This window comes from Physeter macrocephalus, chromosome 11, assembly GCF_002837175.3.
Source record: "Physeter macrocephalus isolate SW-GA chromosome 11, ASM283717v5, whole genome shotgun sequence".
Taxonomy (NCBI): domain Eukaryota; kingdom Metazoa; phylum Chordata; class Mammalia; order Artiodactyla; family Physeteridae; genus Physeter; species Physeter macrocephalus.
This window is the reverse complement of record NC_041224.1, coordinates 105,574,616-105,595,067: the sequence shown is the minus strand read 5'-3', so window position 1 is coordinate 105,595,067 and position 20,452 is coordinate 105,574,616. Positions and strand designations below refer to the sequence as shown.

The 20,452-nt window shown below is 40.6% G+C and overlaps 1 protein-coding gene across 2 annotated transcripts; it reads left to right on the top strand.

Moving 5' to 3' along the window:
- Positions 1-1,107: 1,107 nt before the first annotated feature.
- Positions 1,108-18,939, top strand: TTC5 (tetratricopeptide repeat domain 5). Of its 2 annotated transcripts, XM_007127737.4 has the most exons (10): positions 1,108-1,176; positions 4,655-4,787; positions 5,717-5,928; positions 6,286-6,436; positions 7,632-7,723; positions 10,824-10,880; positions 11,465-11,611; positions 11,949-12,163; positions 15,260-15,404; positions 18,328-18,939. In XM_007127737.4, the coding sequence occupies exons 1-10, from the start codon at positions 1,126-1,128 to the stop codon at positions 18,445-18,447; spliced, it is 1,323 nt and encodes a 440-aa protein (XP_007127799.1). In that variant the 5' UTR covers positions 1,108-1,125; the 3' UTR covers positions 18,448-18,939. The 2 variants fall into 2 exon arrangements, with proteins under 2 accessions (XP_007127799.1, XP_007127802.1); XM_007127740.3 differs by lacking the exon at positions 15,260-15,404 and having other exon boundaries at positions 18,328-18,902.
- Positions 18,940-20,452: the final 1,513 nt, after the last annotated feature.

Sequence of the window (20,452 nt, the reverse complement as noted above, 5' to 3'; positions counted from 1 at the left end):
CTATGTGGAAGCAAATACTTTTTTATGTAAAAATTATGTTTGGGGACTTCCCTGGTAGCACAGAGGTTAAGAATCCACCTGTGTCCACCTGGGGACACAGGTTCGAGCCCTGGTCCGAGAATATCCCACGTGCTGCGTAGCAGCTAAGCCCCTGTGCCACAGCTACCGAGCCTGCGCTCTAGAGCCCGTGAGCCACAACTACTAAGCCCGTGTGCCTAGAACCCGTGCTCCACAACAAGAGAAGCCACCGCAATGAGAAGCCCACGCACCGCAACGAGGAGCAGCCGCCAGTCACTGCAGCTAGAGAATCCCACGTGCAGCAATGAAGACCCAACGCAGCCAAAAATAAATAAATATATTAAAAAAAATTTTTAAATAAAAATTATGTTTGTTTTTGAATAGGTAATACATGTACATGATAAAACATTCAAAAGTGTACACAGTGAAAAGAATGTTCTTTGCCGAGGCAACTCTCAGTCCCCCTATTTCCCTCTCCAGAGACATTGTTTTTTTTAAATACCCTTGGGGATAAAGTCTATCAATATATAAGCATTATTAGTGTACTGATACATATACTATTAGTGTATTAGTGATGGCTTTCTTAATACCATCCCAAGTGCGGTAGATTTATTAGGATAGTGTGTTCAAAATCATAAAATTCCTCATGTATAGATAATCACTGTAAGGCCTGGAAAACATTCAGACAAGTTACCTTACCATTGTACTACATTTCCTGCAAAATTTTAAACTTAACAACACAGGCATCCACTGTCTTAGCTTGTTTTCTTTTTTGGGGTATTACAATCTTGGTATAAATAAATAGGACGATACGAAACAATAATATGTATGCACTCAATCTGAGAACATTTTGTTTACAGGATTTGGAAAAGAAACAAGTTTATGAATTCGAAAGTGATTGCAGACCATTTCCTTTGAGCTATAGGCATTGGGTTAATTAGGTTTGGAGCGACGCCCTTCTTTGAAAACCAGCTCAAAACCAGCTTCTTTGAAAACTCAGGCGCGGTAAGCCTCCAGAGCTCTAGATGTCGCTGTGGCTCCACGGTGACGGGTATGCGTCTCTGTGGTTATAAAGTTGGGGGCGGAGAAGCCAAGGGTGTCTGGGAAATGATGGCTGAGGAAGAGGAAGAAGTCAAGGAGATTTTGCCGAAATTGCAGGTGAGGCCATAGGTTAAAATCTGTATTACTCGGGAAGAAGTAGAGAGCCCAGTTTATGCAGTGCCTTCGAATTTCTTGACATATACCCGCCGCTGGTGTATGTGTGGTTACTATAACAACTCCCGAAGGTGCAGCCGCAGCTGGCTATGGGAGGTCCCCGGGCAGGGGACTGGCGCAGCCAGTTTGTTGGGACCGCCTGCTGCGGACCTGACTGCACTCAATTTCAGTCCTGTTGGGAAGAGGATTTATTGCTAACTTTATTCCTGTACATTCTTGGGAATTTTTTTCCCCCTTGATTCACTCACAACAAATAGCAAACACTTGTGTTTGGCAGATCTGCAGGAGCTGTTACCTATCGCATGTTGTTTTGATCCCCACATAGACCATTTCTTCAGTACTTTTCTGCTTTCAAATTGGCAGCGATCACAGTAGTGGCTTGCACCGCGTGTATTCTGGTTACTCCCCTTAGAACTTCACAGTTTTGAGTTTTTGCGCACTGTGCAATTCCAGTTTGGGGCCTTGGGCACAAGGCTCCAGACTCCACCCAGTCCACAGTGGACTGTGGTGAGTGGGACAGTCTTTTGTACTTGGTAGGTAGGAGATAACTAATTGCTTGGTTCTTTACCTTTCTTTTTTTAAAAATTAATTAATTTAATTTATTTTTGGCTGCGTTGGCTCTTCCTTGCTGCGTGCGCTCTTCCTTGCTGCGTGCTTGCTTTCTCTAGTTGCGGTGAGCGGGGGCTACTCTTCGTTGCGGTTCGTGGGCTTCTCATTGCGGTGGCTTCTCTTGTTGCCGAGCACGGGCTCTAGGCACGCGGGCTTCAGTAGTTGTGGCTCGCGGGCTCTAGAGCGCAGGCTCAGTAGTTGTGGCGCACGGGCTTCGTTGCTCCGCGGCGTGTGGCAACTTCCCGGACCAGGGCTTGAGCCCTTGTTCCCTGCATTGGGAGGCGGATCCTCAACCACTGCGCCACCAGGGAAGCCCTTTTCCTTTCTTTTGATGACCGAAGATTTTTCTTAAACCTCAGAAACTGAGTTTTTTGTGTTCTAAGCCTGAAATTTAAACATTAGGCTTATGACAGGCTTGTAACTTTCTTAAAGGCTTCTACTGCAAAAGTTTAAACATTGGTGAGATTTCTTTGTTTCTTGAGCAGATTAAAATAATAACTCTTTTTAGAGTGTGAGCTTTATTTCACATCCAGTTGACTTTGATTAATTTAATTTTATTCCCTAGTGTGACTGACTGAAATCAGAGATTCTCAATCCTGGCTCCATAGTACAAACATTGTTTGTGTATTATATTTGAATATGTGTAGAAAAAAACCTGAAAAGGTAAACTAAGCAGTGGTTATCTGTGAGGTTATTGGGATGATTATGAGGAATTTTTAACCTTTTCTATTTTACATGTACCTATTTGAATTTTAACAGCTAATATATATTGATTTTTGCCATGAGAAAAATCTTATTAAAAATGTTCACTCTAGGAAAACAAACCAGCAAAATCAAACAATTTCTTGCATGTTTGCTATAACAACTAAAAACAAACAATAAGACCTTTTCTGTAATTCTTGATATGTAGCTGTGCTGATTGCAGGACAAAAGGAAATGGGTTGTAGTATTTGCTGAGAGCTGTCTTTTCCTAGAGAGAGGAAAAGGATGGTGATGTTGCTATTCATGGGAATGGTGGTAAACTTTATTTCATTGTTATAGACATTTTAGGTTAGAAGGAATATATAAAACAATTTTTCTCAAAGTGTGTTTTACAGATCATTTTTATTAAAGTCATGCAGGGTGTTTGTTAAAATGCAGAATTTTGGGTTCTGCTAAAACCACTAACATCAGAATGTCTGCCTGGGTCCTGGAAATAATACACACAACACAACTTGAAAAGCGCTGCTGCAGAAAGTGATAGTCTAACTTCTTCATTCTGGGTAGGATTTTAAATTAAGTACAGTACATAAGTATTTGTTAGAGAAAGGGAGATTCATTAATTTATTTAATGAGAGCCTATCATGTCCCACACCCTCTGGTAGTGCTTAGGTATAGCTCTAAACAAAACCGATGAAGATACTCCCATCATGGAGCTTACATTCCAGTGGTGGAGATAGACAGTGGACGATTAATGAATAGGACACATAATTTCAAATAAGTACCATGAAGGAAGGTAGGAGTGTGATTTAACAGTGGGGCAGAGGAGTAAGGGGTTACTTTAGTTTGGGTAGTCAGGGAAAGCCTCTCTGAAAAATTGATATTTGAACTGAGATCTAAATAATGATGAGAAATGAGCTATGCAAAGGTCAGGAGAAAGAACATCCAGGCAGAGGGAACAGCATGTATAAAGGTGGGATTGGGCGTAGTGGATTTGAGGAACTAGATGAAAGCCAGTGTGGCTCGAGGATTGTAGGAGAGTGATAAGTCTGTGGCAGGATCGATGGCGGGAGGTCAGATCTTATAGTCTTCTATAGGCCGTAATAAGGAGTTGGATTTTATTCTGTCTGCAATGGGAAACTATCTGAGGGTTTGTGACATGAGGTACATTTCTGTAAGGCCACTCCAGCTATAGTGAGGAAAATGGGAAAGAGTAGACGCAGGACGACCAGTTAAGAAGCTATTGAACTAGTCCAGGCAAGTAATGATGCTGATTTAGCTGAGGATAGTTGTAGAGAGATGGAGACAGGTGGATGGATTGGGGATGTGATGTGGAGGTAGTTGATAAGACTTGGTAGGATTGGCTTATACCTTTCTGCTGCTGTTTTGTTTTAGGAAAAGACTAGATAATGGAAAAGCTTTGACTGGTGTCCCAGGAAGACTCAGAGATAGAGATATTTAAAAGAGGAAAGAGAACATTTACTTGGAAAGAATGCAAGAGAGCCAGAAGGTGACTTGACAAAAATAAAACAAACAAAAGCACCAGTGTTTAAAGAATCAAAACTCTGTAAAAAATACCAAGGTTATCAAGCTTAAATTGGTCTGTTTGTTGTGGAAAACGACTCTTACTTGCTTGTCATGTTCACAGGGGTCATGTATTTTCAGATACCAACATAGGAATAATCAGGGGTAAGGTATTGTTTTTGTTAGGAAGTCCAGTTTTAAAAAGGTAAATTTCGAAGTTCTACACTTTGGGGACCAGTACCAGATAGGATGATCTTATTAACTTTGTTTTATCTCAAGTTGCAAAGCGTTTCCTCCCTCCTGACTATGGTATGTGAAGTGTTTAGTCATTTTGGAAGCTCTGCTGGATCTGGGAGGAGAGAACTATCATCAAGGTACAGACTGGCTTGGGACAGTGTGAGAGTGGGCTGAGCTACTTTCCTTCACGGTCTGTGGTATTTTGATAAACCTGTCCACCTGCCTCTTGTGTCATTCCTAGGTAAGACAGAGAATCAGCATTTCCAGGCCAGAAGCTGGTATGGCTAGCCAATCTCAAATTTACTTGTCTGGTATTCTCTGCACTTAATGGTACCATTCTTATACTTCCTAGGAACTGGTGGATCAGCTCTATTCATTTCGAGAGTGCTATTTCGAGACACACGGTGTTGAGGATGCTGGGAGGAAGCAACAGGATGTGCGGGAGGAGATGGAGAAGACCCTGCAGCAGATGGAGGAAGTAGTGGGTATGAGTCCCAAAAGAACATGCCAACCTCCGGTCCCTCACTGAAATGTGATGGAGTTTTGCTCTCTCTGTAAATTATTGGGTATCCTATTTGTGGCTGCCACAAGATGGTACAACAGAATATTTCTTCTAAGGGTGCCTGTGCAAGGATGGCAGCCTTTCAGCTCTCTAAACTCCATTTCCCAATGCCATGAAATAAAAAGGAGCATGCTTGTTGCTTGATTACTATTGCAGTAATCTTCTTAACTGACCTTTCTGCCTCTAATTTCTTTTACTTCCAAATCAACTTAAATAATGACCATGGCCATTATGTTTCTAAATCCTTACTTCATGCATTTACTCTCATTCCTTGTCTGCCTCTCTGCTCAAGTATCTTCAAAGATTCCTACTTTTGACTGATTGAAGTCCAGACCTCTTCACTTGGTATTGAAGTCTCCATTGTCTGACTTTTTTTTTCCTACCCTTATCTCTGACTGCCTACTTACAAAGGAACTTTTTGTTTCATTCAGGTTGAACCATCCATTCTCCCACTAACATGCCACATGTATTTCTGCCTCTTTGTTTACATCATTTTTCTCCCTGGAGTGTCTTGTCTTTTCTCCTTTTCACTTTGTAAAGTCCATTCATTGGGTGTATGCCGTATGCTCCTTTTCATTGTTTTTTTTGATTTTCCATGCATATGTATTGTCCTCTCCACTAGATTGTAAGCCCCTCAAAGGTAGGGATAATGCTTTCTTTGGTACCCTGTTTTCTAACAGTACTCTGCATGTGGTAAGTTTTCAATAAATGATTTGTTCATGAAGATTTTCTCAACTATTTCATTCCTAGAACTGGCATGGGGTTATTCCTTGAGAGAGAGTACCCTAGTCTTACCTGTAAGACTGCCTGGGTTTCCACTTCCTTTCCACTTTTCTTTTCCCTTCCTCCTAGGTTCTGTCCAGGGCAAGGCACAGGTTCTGATGCTAACTGGGAAGGCACTGAATGTGACTCCTGACTACAGCCCTAAGGCTGAGGAGCTTCTGTCAAAGGCTGTGAAGCTGGAGCCCAAGCTGGTGGAAGCCTGGAACCAGCTGGGTGAGGTGTACTGGAAAAAAGGGGATGTTGCAGCTGCCCACACCTGCTTCTCAGGAGCTCTCACCCATGTGAGCCACCCACTATGCCCTTGGAAAACACAGATGGGAAGGATGGGATTTCTTTGGTTCTGTGAGTTTCCCTAGATCATGAATACCAGAGTAGAATTGTACTGGAACTAGGAGAACAGAATCAGAAGGGGGGGAAACAGGGACAGGGGACTGAGAAAGGAAGATGATGGGATCAGGTTCAGGGGTAGATGAGAAGTGAAGAAAAGTTAGCAACCAAGTTGATCCTGTAAATGGGGGTCTAAGACACAGATGGCAGTAAGAATTAAGATGAAAAATTAGAATAAGGTTGAGATAGAGTAGATCTGGAAAGGGGAACTAGAATCACAAAGGTTGAATATACGCCTTCTCCATTTGCAGTGCAAGAACAAAGTCTCCCTTCAAAACCTGTCAATGGTGCTTCGCCAACTGCGGACTGACTCTGGAGATGAACATTCTCGCCATGTCATGGACAGTGTCCGACAGGCTAAGTTGGCTGTGCAGATGGACATCCTTGATGGCCGCTCTTGGTGTGAGTGCTCTCAAAAGATCTCCAGCAAGTTTCTAGAGCAGTGGTTCTCAACCGTGGCTGCAGAACAGAATCATCTGGAGCCCATCTATTGAGTCTGACTCCAATAAGTGTGAAGCCAGGGCATCTTGGCTTTGAAGAAACCCAAAAGATATTTTGATGAACCACTATTCTAGGAACTCTTGGACCTTTTCATCGAAGAGAGGAGGCTTATGTGTCCATATAAGCAAGGCAGGGCTTTTGTGCAGTCTGTTGTAGTTTCTCCTTTGTGTCCATGTTTGCCTCTTTATCCCAGTGGAATTTTGGGTATACTTGTAAGTTTAGTGTCATCAATGGTTTGTTTCAGACGTGGGGCCTTTCATATAGACTTCTGAGGGTAACCAAAATAGTTATACTTTGAACTTGAGCTCTGAGATGATCCATCACTGTGTTTCTTAGTTTTTTTCTCCTCCCTGCCAACCCGCTTAGGTGGGACAGGATGGCTAGAGTGGGTTGGAGTTGGGTATTTCTCTTCCTTAGGTCAGTTACCCTCTGATAACTGATAGCTTACCCTAGCAGGTTAGACTCTGGTTAATTAGTTTCTCCTGAGGGCAGGCCTTGTTAAGAATGGAGTGCTCGGGAGTTCCCTGGTAGCCTAGTGGTTAAGATCACAGGCTTTCATTGCCATAGCCTGGGTTCAATCCCTGGTCGGGGAACTGAGATCCCATAAGCCATGTGATGTGGCCAAAAAAACGCACAAAAACAAGAAGAAGAAGAAGAGAGTGCTCTGGCATATTTCAAAAAAGTTCCTTTGCCCCCTCCCTCTGCTGGAAGTATGAGGGTGTTCTTCTCCGATATTTGCTGTGGGAATCTGGTTGAGTTCCTGGAGGTAAATCTCACAATATTGTGGGGACTCCCTTGTGACTGGGACCCCTGGACTTGTCCACAATGAGCCTCCAGAATTCGTCAATTTCAGTTCAAGTTTTCCTACCCCAGCAATGTTCCTGTGGTAGCTCATAAGTTTCTGCTCTGCTAAGCCATAACTCCCTGTATTCACCTGTCTCTCCAATTTTGGGGGCAGCGGTTTGCCCTGTGTTATCCCCTTTCTTGTGCATCCAGGAAGAGTTGTGGATTTTTTAGTCTATTCAGCTTTTTCCTTGTTAGGATTGAGTGGCGACTTCAAGCTCCTTACATGCGGAACCCTTTGTTTCTCTTTCAGATATTCTGGGGAATGCGTACCTTTCTCTTTACTTCAGTACTGGCCAGAACCCTAAGATCTCCCAGCAAGCCCTCAGTGCCTATGCCCAAGCAGTAAGTATTTATGGTCACCCAGGCAAGATATATAGAGGCAGCAACAGAAACAAGAGTGTTGTTCAGTCTTCCTTGGGGCTTTTTAGCAAGACGCACAGGCAGTGTTTGCTGGCGTCCAGTGTGCGTAGTTTCGCAAAGCTGGGTGTGCAAAGGTGATGTATCTCTTCCTATAACTTGAGTATTAGCAACCACTTGCAGTGTGTGCCTCAGTGCTAGGTGGCTCCTTGAGCTGTTTGGATTTCGTACAGGCGTGCATAACCAAACCACAGAGCCCATGCCAACATGTTCATCTTTTTAACATGTTCTGTGTGAAAATAATGCTTGTTAATATTCGTGTACATTTTTAAAGAAAAATGAAAACTCTGATACTTAAGTATAAATTAAACAGTATCCCCAGGTTAACCACTAGATAGTATGGCTCTGGATTTCCCACAGGCTAAAATGGAAAACAGCATGTAGCCCATTCTACTTTATAGCCTAGAGATTAATTCCCTGGAGCTCATGCTTTGCCTTAGGCTTTCAGGCTATGTTTATATCGATAGCCACTTGCAGGGGGATTTCCTTCAGGCCTTGAGTGCCTGACTGCTCACTGTTATAAGGTTTACATTGACCTTCTGAGCACTTTTTATATAGGCTTCATATTCACTTTCTTTTGTTTTCTCTTGACATGGAGACTTGCTTTTTAACTTACCATTGTTTATTTTGCTCTGGCTGGCAGAATAAGGAATATAGCTACCTTATATTCATGTTTGCCATTTAGGAGCTGTTCTTTTTTCACCATCCCACAGAAACTTTATTTTTCACAAAGCTGAAGTGCAAAACATAGATAACCGTTTTTAATAAGCACAGCCAAATTTTGAACCACAAGATGTCTACAAGAATTACAGCTTTAAAGAATACAACCAATTTTTATATTTCAAAAATATCTCAACTCAAATTAATTTCTTAAAAAGTACACTTCTCATACTATTTGTTTGGCATTGCCCTGGTTGAACTCTGGTGCAGCCATAATCGGGAGCTGTGGGCACACACGTGTGCATTGTGCTGTTGCCCTCACTGCTGTGCTGATGAGTGCAGCTCAACTGGTGGGACTCACACTCACGACAGAGGAGCGTGCAGTAATGAAACGGCTTTTTAAGAAATGACAGATATGACTTCCTCACACACTATGCTTCTCACTGTAGTCTTAATGGTGGCATTTTCCTCAACCCAACCTATATAGCCAGTGGGGTTGTTCTTTTTTTCAATCAGGGAAATTTTCAGGCTGAGGAATTACATTTTACTCTAATTTCTTAGTCTGGAAAATGGTTACATTTGAAAGCATGATGTACTCCTTCAAATTTTATGTTTGGCTTCTGCTAAACAGTTGCTTTTAACTCTTAATTTCTTCATCCGTCCTGCATTTTTAAACGTAGTTGAACCAACCATTTAAACAATTTAATTCATGTTGTTTGTGCTTTTGCAGTGTGCCAGGCAGTGAAGAGAATTAAAAAAATAAAGTGATCGTAGCCATGAACATAGACAGCAATTTCTTCATAACATATTTGTCTGCACTGTCATGTGGTTTCTGGCCATGTATTTAAGTTGGAGAATCAGAATTTGGCTTTCACTGTGTGTTTTAAGGGAGCTTGGATGTAGATGTTTGTATCTGGAGCCAGGCTCATGGGCAGAGGATATGCATTAAATTGACATCATTTCTTTCCTAGGCTTTCCTCTTTATTAAAATAAATTTTTTATCAGTTTTTTTTTTTTTTTTTAGTATTTTAGTTTTTACTGGAAAAAATTCACATGTAGGTGGATCTGTGCAGTTCAAACCTGTGTTGTTCAAGGGTTTTTTTTTTTTTTTCATCTTTATTGGAGTATATCTGCTTGACAATGTTGTATTAGTTTCTGCTATACAACAGAATGAATCAGCTATATGTATACATATATCCCCATGTCCCCTCCCTCTTGTGCTTCCCTCCCACGCTCCCTATCCTACCCCTCTAGGTGGTCACAAAGCACCGAGCTGATCTCCCTGTGCTATGCGGCTGCTTCCCACTAGCCATCCATTTTACACTTCGTAGTGTATATATGTCAGTGCTACTCTCTGACTTGATCCCAGCTTCCCTTCCCTGCCCCGTGTCTTCAAGTCCATTCTCTACGTCTCCATCTTTATTCCTGCCCTGCCACTAGGTTCATCCGTACCGTTTTTTTAGATTCCACATATATGCGTTAGCGTAGGGTATTTGTTTTTCTCTTTCTGACTTACTTCCCTCTGTATGACAGACTTATTTATTTATTTATTTGGTTGCGCCAGGTCTTAGCTGCATCTCGCGGCCTCCTTAGTTGTAGCATGCGAACTCTTAGCTGCAGCATGCATGTGGGATTTAGTTCCCTGACCAGGGATCGAACCTGGGCCCCCTGCATTGGGAGCGCGGAGTCTTAACCACTGAGCCACCGGGGAAGTCCCTTTATCAGATGTTAATCACATATTTCTTCTATTTTTATACTGTTGCGTGGATAAATTATAATCATATTTTAAAGTTTCGTGCAAATATGAAACCCTTTCATCCTTGAGGTTTCAGGGATTGAGTAATATGTGCCACACAAGCAGTTGCTGTATAACAGTGTGGGTATAGGAAACTTTTTTTTTTTAATTTATTTTATTTTTGGCTGCATTGGGTCTTTGTTGCCATGCGTCGGTTTTGCTCTAGTTGTGGCAAGCGGGGGCTACTCTTCGTTGTGGTGAGCAGGCTTCTCATTGCGGTGGCTTCTCTTGTTGCGGAGCACGGGCTGTCGGTGCGCGGGCTCCAATAGTTGTGGCACGTGGGCTCAATAGTTGTGGCTCGCGGGCTCTAGAGTGCAGGCTCAGTAGTTGTGGCGCACGGGTTTAGTTGCTCCGTGGCATGTGGGATCTTCCCGGACCAGGGATCGAACCCATGTTCCCTGCATTGGCAGGCGGATTCTTAACCACTACGCCACCAGGAAAGCCCTGGGAAACATTTTGACAAGCAAGAAACTTAAATTTTTCCAGGGTAAGGAGGTTTAGGACATGTTGTGCATGGCCATCCTTAAGACTGAGACAAGAGCCACTGATGATCTTTTTATCCCACTATAGGAGAAGGTTGACAGGACAGCTTCCAGCAATCCTGATCTTCATCTGAACAGGGCAACGGTAAAAAAAAAAATAAATAAATAAATCATTTGTGTGGGGGAGTGGTCATCTGAAGGTAAAATACATAAGATATCTAGGTCTTAGCCTGTGAGGATGACTGAGTATTCACAGAGACAAGGTAGGGTACAAACTGCGAGAGGAAAGCCAAATTATTTCTGGAAAAAGCTAGCTTAGTTTGACTAAAATATCTGGAGGGAAAGGAAAAGGGGCTGAGTTGGTGGGAGGGTAAACAGAGGATGGGGGACACAGTTTAGAAGACTTTCCTGAAGTGTTCATTGTAAACATAAAAATAGAATCACCCAATATATACAACTTAACTGTTGCAGAGTTTGGAAGTTAGCTTCTTTGAAATGATTCCATCTTTAGGGTTGTGATCACCTTGGCCAGGATGTAAGGTGTTACTGGCTCTTCAGGCTATTCATTTGTAGAAGAGGAAGACAGCTGGGAAGGAAAACAGTTTATTTCTCTAGATTCCTAGCCCACTGTGCTATTACTAATCTATCCCCAGCCCCTTCCCCTACCCCACGGATAGTTTGTGTTGGACACACTTATAATTGGGAGGTTTTTGGTTACTTCTTGTGCAGTTACATAAATATGAAGAGAATTATGCGGAGGCCCTGGAAGGCTTTTCTCGGGCTGCAGCACTGGACCCTGCCTGGCCAGAGCCCCAGCAGCGAGAGCAGCAACTCCTGGATTTCCTGAATAGATTAACCAGCCTCCTTGAGAGCAAGGTAGAGATGTCTAAATGCTGAATCCTGCCTTTTTATTCTGCTGTAGGTCAATAAAATAAGAATAAAGTAGGCCTCGGTAGTAGTGACCCTATAGAAGTGGGTAGGTGGGAGGGGAGGACTAGACGCTCAAGGAGAGTGACTAGTTCCCAGCTTCTTTTTTTTAACATCTTTATTGGAGTATAATTGCTTTACAATGGTGTGTTAGTTTCTGCTTTATAACAAAATGAATCAGCTATACATATACATATATCCCCGTATCTCTTCCCTCTTGTGTCTCCCTCCCGCCCACCCTCCCTATCAGTTCCCAGCTTCTTACCTATTTCCTTTTCCTTTGCAGGGAAAGGTGAAGACCAGAAAGTTACAGAGCATGCTGGGAAGCTTGCGCCCAGCCCATCTAGGCCCTTGTGGTGATGGGCGCTATCAGTCAGCCTCTGGGCAGAAGGTGACCCTGGAGCACAAGCCCCTGAGTGCTCTGCAGCCTGGTGTAAATAGTGGAGCTGTGGTCCTGGGAAAGGTGGTGTTCAGCCTTACTATGGAGGAGAAAGTCCCCTTGTGAGTTTCTCTCGCCTTTTCTCTTTTTCATCCTTTTAAATGAGTTGCTCTTATTTCCTGGCCTTTCTCTAAAAGTTGAGGACATTGTTAGTGGTCAGAGATTAGTGAGTTCTGCTTCCCTTCTGTGAGTGTCTTCCCTTCTGTGAGCAAGTATTGTTTAGGTGATATCTAACAATCTCTCTATAGATTCTGTCACTGTCCATTTTTTCCCTGAGCTTGGTGTTCTGTGGACTTCTATATTCGAAGCTGAAATTTGACAGCTACTTTTTTTATGAGACAGATGGAAACCTTAAAATTCTCCTACTTCTTTGTGTTTTCATGATTATAGAGGCACAAAGAGGAAGAATTCTAAGTCCTGTTTGGACTTAGGTATGCCTAAGCAGTTCTGGAAGGTGAGCTTTGAGTTTGAATTTATGGCCTGATGGAGAGATCCTCTCAGATGTTATTCAACAAATATTCATTGAGCATCTGCTATATGTGTTGTAGGGAGTTAAAAAAAAATGTAACACACCCAAATGAAGGGTGCTTATAGTCTAGCAGAGGAAATGAGTTAAAAATATTCATTTAGAAAATTTTTAACTCTTGAAAAATGAGGGTTTGGTCAGTGTCATCATTCCTTGGTCCTTCACTCACTTCCCAATCCCTGGTTGACTAGTTTCCTTTTTTTGTTTTCTACTGAATTTTTTTTGTTTCTGGGATCACCAGTGTTTGATCCAGTAGCTTCTACTGGAAGCATTCTGATTTCTCTCTCACTGTTCCCTTTCATATCCCTTCTGCTCCATTCAAACTAAAATATAACTCCCATTGTATGCCTGATATTCCTCCATGGCATTTTCATGGTATACGTATTTGAGGAATTGAAGAGCAAGAAGATAGTTGAAAAAGTTTAGTTGCTAGAACAGACCCTAGAGTTGAGAGGAATGAGAAAGAAATATAGACAAAGGTAGGGTTTTAGGGGCCCTTGAGAACAAATATTTTGCTACTCCTCTTTTTATGCGCAATTTCTAAATGTTAAGTTCTAGGAGGACTCTGTTTTTGTTCCTTTCCTCTTTTCTCTCTATATCAGGATGGCAAATAGATGCCAATTTTGATAACTTGGCAGTGGCTGCATGATTTACTGTAAAGAAGGATTCTGAGGCTTTGACTGGTTTCACCAGGAGAATGCTGTGCTTGACTTGCAGTGTTTGCTGTGAATTTGGGTGTGCCATGTGATGACATGAGCACCGATTCTTCACCATCTCACTTACAGGTCATCTCATTTGGTGACGTCATACAAACCCAAGGCTTTGGCTGCCTCTTCTATGCTCACAGGTCTAGCTCCAGCCCAGGGCTCATTTCCAACTTTTGGATTCCTATATCTAGCTGCCTCTGGGCTATAATAAGAAACCTCTAACTCAGTATGTTCAGAATTACTCACCTCATCTTTCTCTGTCAACCTGCTTGTCCTCCATGAATTCCTTTTCAATCAATGGTACCACCTCTACTCAGTCACTTAATTAAGACTTCTGGAAGTTGTTCTAGACTTCTCCATTCTCTTGCTTTGAGGCAATCGCCGAGTCCAATAGATATACCTTTTAGTCCCTACTTTCCTGTCTGTACTAATTTAATTCAGCCTCATAACACTTCTCCAGACAAGTCTCCCTGTTCCCTGTTTTTCCTCCAGTGTTCCACAGTACAGAGAAATATTTCCCAGATGCAGATCTGACCATTGCTGTTTCTTATTTAAAATCTCTTACTGGTACTATGTAGCTTTTAGGATGAAGTTTTAACTCTTTAGCTTAACACACAAAACCCTTTATGATTTTCTCCCTGCCTCCCCGTGTCCATTATCTTCATCACTTTAATGCTTGTACCTTTTGTTCCAACCTTGGGATTATTTTGTAGGTTTCAGAACAGCTATTTTCATGCCTCTGTGTTTTTACACACACTTACTATGCCTGGATAATCTTTTTGCTGCTTCTTGGTATAGATTACATTTTTCCCCCAACATTTTATTATAAAAATTTTCAAACATGCAGCAAAATTGAAAGAATTTTACAGTGAACATTTGTGTGCCTATAGTCTACTATTACATTTTATTATACTTAGTTTATCACAGATCTATTTATTCCTCTGTTCATCTGTTGGTCTCTCTGATTCTTGGTCCATTTCAAAGTAAACTGCAGACATTAGTATACTTTCCTCTAAATACTTCAGCATGTAGTCATTAACTAGAGTTCAATATTTGTTTATAATTTTATTCTTTTTATGTAAAATTTACATACAATGAAATGTACAGATCTCAGTGCATATTTCCTAAGTTTTGACAAATGCATACACCTATATAACCTAAACACCTATAGAGAACATTACCACCACCTCAGAAGTTCTCTTATGTTCCTTCCCAGTCAAGCCATATCCCCTTCCCTTAGAGATTTTTTATTTCCACTGAGGATTAGTTTTCCTGTTTTAACCCAGGTAGTTTTTCATTCTTTAAGGTTCAGTTTGAGGGTCTCCTCTTCACGGAAACCTTCCTGGCTTGCCATTGATTTAGACATTTCTCCTCTGGGCTCCCACAGCCCAACCTTTGGTTTCACTGAATTCATCACAAGCAAAAAGCTATTCTGGCACCTATTGCAGTTGTACTGTTAGTGATGGTCTAATTGTCTGACACCCACTAGACTAATAAGCTCACTCACAGTGCCTGACACATGATAGGTATTCAGTGAAAGTTTGTGGAATTAAATTAAATTGACAGTAATGGTTAGAGAGTTTGATGAAGGTTGTGATAGTTAAATTGTTAGAGCAGGAATACTGTTCCGCTGCAACATTTCGAACTAGTTCATTATTAATTGCTGAATGTGTCCCAAGTTCTTAGAAAAGTGACAGATTGATGAGTCTTGTGCATGTTCTCTAAAGACACATATCTAAGACAAATGAGCCCTCAGATGTACATAGTGAATGATAGTACCTGTCATAAGAGTTCTAAATAAGTAACTAAGAAAGCTTTTTTTTTTTTTCTGATATTTTAAAACCCCTGTTTTTGCTTTTCTTTCCTGCCCACTTTTTTTTTTTTTTTTTTTCTCTTCTCTCTCTTAACCCATCTTAACCTGGCAGTACATTTGGCCTGGTAGATTCAGATGGACCTTGCTGTGCAGTGATGGTATATAATATGGTGCAGAGCTGGGGAGTGCTCATTGGGGACTCTGTAGCCATCCCTGAGCCTAACCTTCGGCTTCACCGAATTCAGCACAAGGGAAAGGTGAGTGATGGCTAGGATTTTTTCTCACCTCATAGGCCCTCAAAGTGGGACAAGTTTACCTCTTTTAAAAAATATACATAAAGTAATGCATATATATGTGTGTGTGTTGTATGATATCCTATATTTACACACGTATATGTATATATGTAATTTATTTTTTACTAATAGTTTTACTAAAAAGTAATTTTGTTTTTTGTTTTGTTTTTCTTTACTAAAAAACTACTAGTAAACAAAAAGAATTTTTAAAATGGACTGAATAGAGAAAGACAAATACATATGATATCACTTACATGTGAAATCTTAAAAAGCTGAACTGTGAAAACAGAGAGTAGAATGGTGATTATCCTGGGATGGTGGAACTGGGGAGATGTTGTTTAAAGGTATAAACTTGCAACCAGTAGATAAATAAGTCCTGGAGATCTAATGCACAGCATAGTGATTATAGACAACAATATGGTATTATAAACTTCAAAGTTGCCAAGAGACTAGATCTTAATTGTTCCCACCACAAAAATGAAATGATAATTATGTGATATGATAGAGGTGTTAGCTAATGTAATGGTGGTAATCACATTGTAATATATAAATATATTAAATTAACATGTTAATTAATACCTTAAACTTACATAATGTTATATGCCAATTATTTCAATAAAAATAAATTTTTAAAAATGGACCAAAATATTGTCAGTCAGATGTTATTACTGTTAACAGTTTGGTATGTAAACCTCCAGTCTTTTCATAAATTTATGTACACATTCATGTGTATATTTTTAATTATGAGTGGAGTATTATATGCAAATGTTTGTGAACATTTCCTGTGGTTTTCCATATTCTGCAACATTGTTTTGAATTAACACATAGAGGTGGTGATGAAGATGATGATGATAGTTAAAATTTACTGAACACTTAACTGACTGCTAGACACTGTGCAAAGAGTTTTATGGGCTGCATTGGATCATTGAATCCTTACAAAACTCTACAAGAGCAGATATTTAACCGCTTTTTCCCATTTAGATGAAGGGTCAGCAAACTCTGGCCGGTTGACCAAATCTGGCTCACTGCCTGTTTTTGTATGGCTTGTGAGCCAAGAATGGTTTTTATATTTTTTAATGAAAACAATTGAAAGAATAATAATAACTTGTGATACATGAAAATTACAGGAAATTAAAATTTCAGTGTTTGTAATTAAATTTTTTTGAAACAAAGTCTACCCATTTGTTTACTGTTGTCTGTGGCTGCTTTTATACTAGTGTCAGAGATGAATAGTTCTGTGACAGAGACCATATGACCCACAAAGCCTAAAATATTTATTATTTGACTCTTTACAGAAAAAATTTGCTGACCCCAGATCTAGATTATTAATAATTGTTCCTTATTATAAAAGTACTTTAGTAAATATTTTAATATCTGTGCATATCCATGATTATTAAATAAATTTAATTAATTCATTAAAGAAATTAAGTGAATTTCTAAGGTAGAATCCTGGCTCCAAAGGGTATGCAGAATTCTAAGCCTTTTTTTTTTTTTTTTTTTTTGGCTGTGTTGGGTCTTCGTTGCTGCACGCAGGCTTTCTCTAGTTGTGGCAAGCGGGGGCTGCTCTTCGTTGCGGTGCAAGGGCTTCTCATTGCTTTGGCTTCTCGTTGCAGAGCACTGGCTCTAGGCACGCGGGCTTCAGTAGTTGAGGTGTGTGGACTCAGTAGTTGCGGTGTGTGGACTCAGTAGTTGCAACGCGCAGGACTAGGCATGCAGGCTTCAGTAGTAGTTGTGCGTGGGCTCGGTAGTTGCAGTGCGTGGGCTCTAGGGCTCATGGGCTTCAGTAGTTGTGGTGCCCGGGCTTAGTTGCTCCGCGGCATGTGGGATCTTCCCAGACCAGGGATCGAACCCTTGTCCGCTGCGTTGGCAGGTAGATTCTTAACCACTGCGCCACCAGGGAAGTCCCTCTAAGACTTTTGACAGATATTGCCAAACTATTTTTTGGAAGGTTGTACCAGTTAATATCAACAGTGGATGTCAGTAATTGTTTTTCTATGGTTTTCTTTGCAACTCTGTGTAGAAACCTTTGAAAAATTATTTGCTGATTTTACATGAGAAGTATAGCATCAATATTGTTTGGCTTTGGTTTCTTGATTATTGGTGAGGTTGAAAATGTTATCATATGTTTATTGACTATAATTCTTTTATAAATTGGTTTTTTTTTGTCACTTGCCCATGTTCCTGTTAGGATGTTTTAAAAATTGATTTATGAAAACTGTTTAATTCACTTCTTTACTTTGACTTAAAAGAACCTCCTTTACACTGCAAGTGGAACAGTATTTTTTGGATAAAGATCTTTTAACAACACATTTTGCAACTTAAAGTACATTTAAACTGATAAATTGAGCTGATGTTTTCTGTTATTAGGAGAATGTTTAAACCTACATTTTGTTAATTCCTCCTGATATTAAAGGAGAAGTAAGTCTAATTTATATTAGGCAGATTAATTTATAACTTTACAAACACTTGATCTAAGAGTTTCTCAGACTTTCCATTGGCTCTGGCTTGGCTGCTGTTATAACTAAAGAATCAGTTATAATTTTTGATAAACACTATGGGAAGGGAAGATTCTGTAGAGCTGGTGGGACCCTTTTGTTGGGCAGTGCCAGGATCCTGTTCTTTTTGAATCAGAATTGTCCCATTCTTGTAATGACAGTTACTGGCACTCTACCTGTCCCAGATTTTCCTTCTGAAGATTGAAAACTTTGGGAAAATTGAATCCCCTATGTTTGTTCAGCTTTGTTTAATGTGAGATGGAGGTAAGGGGTATATCTGCTGCGAGAGGTGGAAAGGAGGGGGTGAGAAAGCCACAGGTGGTGTATCCCTGTGCTGGAGTTTCTTCCATCTTAGGATCTGTAATGAGCCTCTGTATATTTGTCTTTTCCAGGACTATTCCTTTTCCAGTGTTCGTGTGGAGACGCCCCTCCTGCTGGTGGTGAATGGGAAGCCTCAGGGCTCCAGCAGCCAGGCCGCTGCCACAGTGGCATCGAGACCACAGTGTGAATGACCTTCCTTGGATGGCATGCTAAAGAGGGAGTGGAGGCGAGGAGAAAAGCTCAAGGGCACTCGGCAACTGCACCAGCCAGATCCAGTGACGCAGCTGGAATTGGGGGGATGTTTTAGATGACCACTTTCCTTTCCTCTGCCCTGTAAGACACTTTTTGTCTTCTTTCTCTCCTGTTATGTTCCAACTCTGTCTGGGGCCACACATGTCCCTGGTATATCTCCTGCCTCTTCCATTGCTCTTCTGTGTTTTAGGCAAAGAGCATGGAGTTGGTAGAAGTGTTGGGACCTTGTCATGGGACAGAATCCCCAAGGTTCCTGTTCTTGCCTCCTTCCTGAGCCTCATGTGTATATATCATTTCAATATTTATTGCTAAGGGAGGGGGCTTAATTTTTTTAATGACTTAGTTTTTGAGCAATTTTTATTTTATTTTTAAAATTTAGGTGCTTCCCCTTCTTTGGGGCTGGAACAGAATTAAATTTGTTTGGAAAAAAATACTGTGTAGTTTGGCCTGCTTCTTTCTCTCTAGGCTTGAATTCTTGGTTTTAGGATCGCTTCAATCCATTAGAGTAATACCCCCTTCCCCGCTCTTTTCTTTAAACAAAATAGTTTATTTCTCTCTCAGTTAAAAGAAATCTGGCAATAGGCAGCCCAGGGCAGCAATGGCAGTTCCACAAAGTTGTTGGGAACGAGCTTCCTTCCACTTCCCCATTCTGTCATCCTTAGGAGTGGCCCTTATCATAGTCCAACATGACAGCAGTACTATTCTAATAGTGTTATTAGGGTGAAAGACCAGAGAGAGCTAGATATTCAATTCCTTTAGGTTCTAGTGATAACATTTTATAACAGTTTCTTTTAATATCCTCGTGGAAAAATAGGGAAATGTGAGGGAGGATTATTAACCAACTGAATGGTTATAACCAGAGAGTGTATTAATGGATACAGATTAATTTGGAAGACTTCTAGTGATGTGGCTCAGGTCTTTGTCCTTGGTCCAGTCCTGTTCAACTCTTGATCAGAGACTTGAATATCACTGATGACTCATTCAATTTATGAAGAATGTAAAACATGGATAAGTCCTCAGAGAATGGATGGTAGAATAAACATCAATCTATCTAAAGAAGTTTTAAGGGCTGAATCTAAAATAAAATTTTAAAATCCATTCTTTTGGTCCAAAAAGGACAATTTTCTGAGGTGTATCTTCTACATCATGTATGAAAAATTACTCGGAATTTTAGTAGGTAAGATAAAGTCAATATGAATAACAAGTATGATATAATTGCAAAACACTGTTTTTGGATTATACCAATGAATCTGCTAGCCAGAGAGTGTTTTAAATACAGTGTCTGTCAGACCACATGTAGAGCATTGTATTCCGTTCTGGTTGTTGATTTTGAGGCCTATAGTCATGGGAAGAGTGATCAGGAACTTGAGGGGGTGTAAAATATCGTGAGAAATGTTTGAAAGCAATTGGGAAGGAGGAGGGTGGTGAGGTGTATACATTAAAGTCAGTAGAGAGGAGATCCAGTAACTGTACTCCTTTTACTCAAGTCCTGAGACAAGTTGACATATTTGTGTGTTGGGCCAGACAATAGAAAGATGGCCAGTAGGTGATAGAAGCAGAACTCAAAAGATTTTTTGATGAAATACATGTACAAACGAGGATGCAAAATATATGTGTACAGTTTAAAGAGTAATTAGAATACTTGTGAAAATGTCCACCTGGCTTGAAAACTAGAAATATCAATCACTAGTATCTTAGAAGCTCTTGTGTGCCTCTCCATGTTCTTATTTCATTTGTTTTTACAGATATATCTCATTGTATGATTATGCCACAATTTATTCATCCTACTGTTAAAAGATACTGGGTTTCATTTTTTTTTTGCTATTAAGGCAATACATTATTAGTATTCTGTACATGTCCTGATGTGCAAGAGTTTCTTTTATAGCAATGGTTCTCAAAGAGTGTTCCTAAACCAAGAGCATCAGCATTACCTGGAACTTCTTA

What these genes read in the sequence shown, in the direction of transcription:
- TTC5 (XM_007127737.4), top strand. Translation starts at nt 1,126, where the DNA reads ATGATGGCTGAGGAAGAGGAAGAAGTCAAGGAGATTTTGCCGAAATTG. An exon ending in TCAGTGCCTATGCCCAAGCA is followed by an intron (nt 7,724 to 10,823) that starts GTAAGTATTTAT and finishes ATCCCACTATAG; the next exon opens with GAGAAGGTTGACAGGACAGC. An exon ending in CCAGCCTCCTTGAGAGCAAG is followed by an intron (nt 11,612 to 11,948) that starts GTAGAGATGTCT and finishes TTTCCTTTGCAG; the next exon opens with GGAAAGGTGAAGACCAGAAA.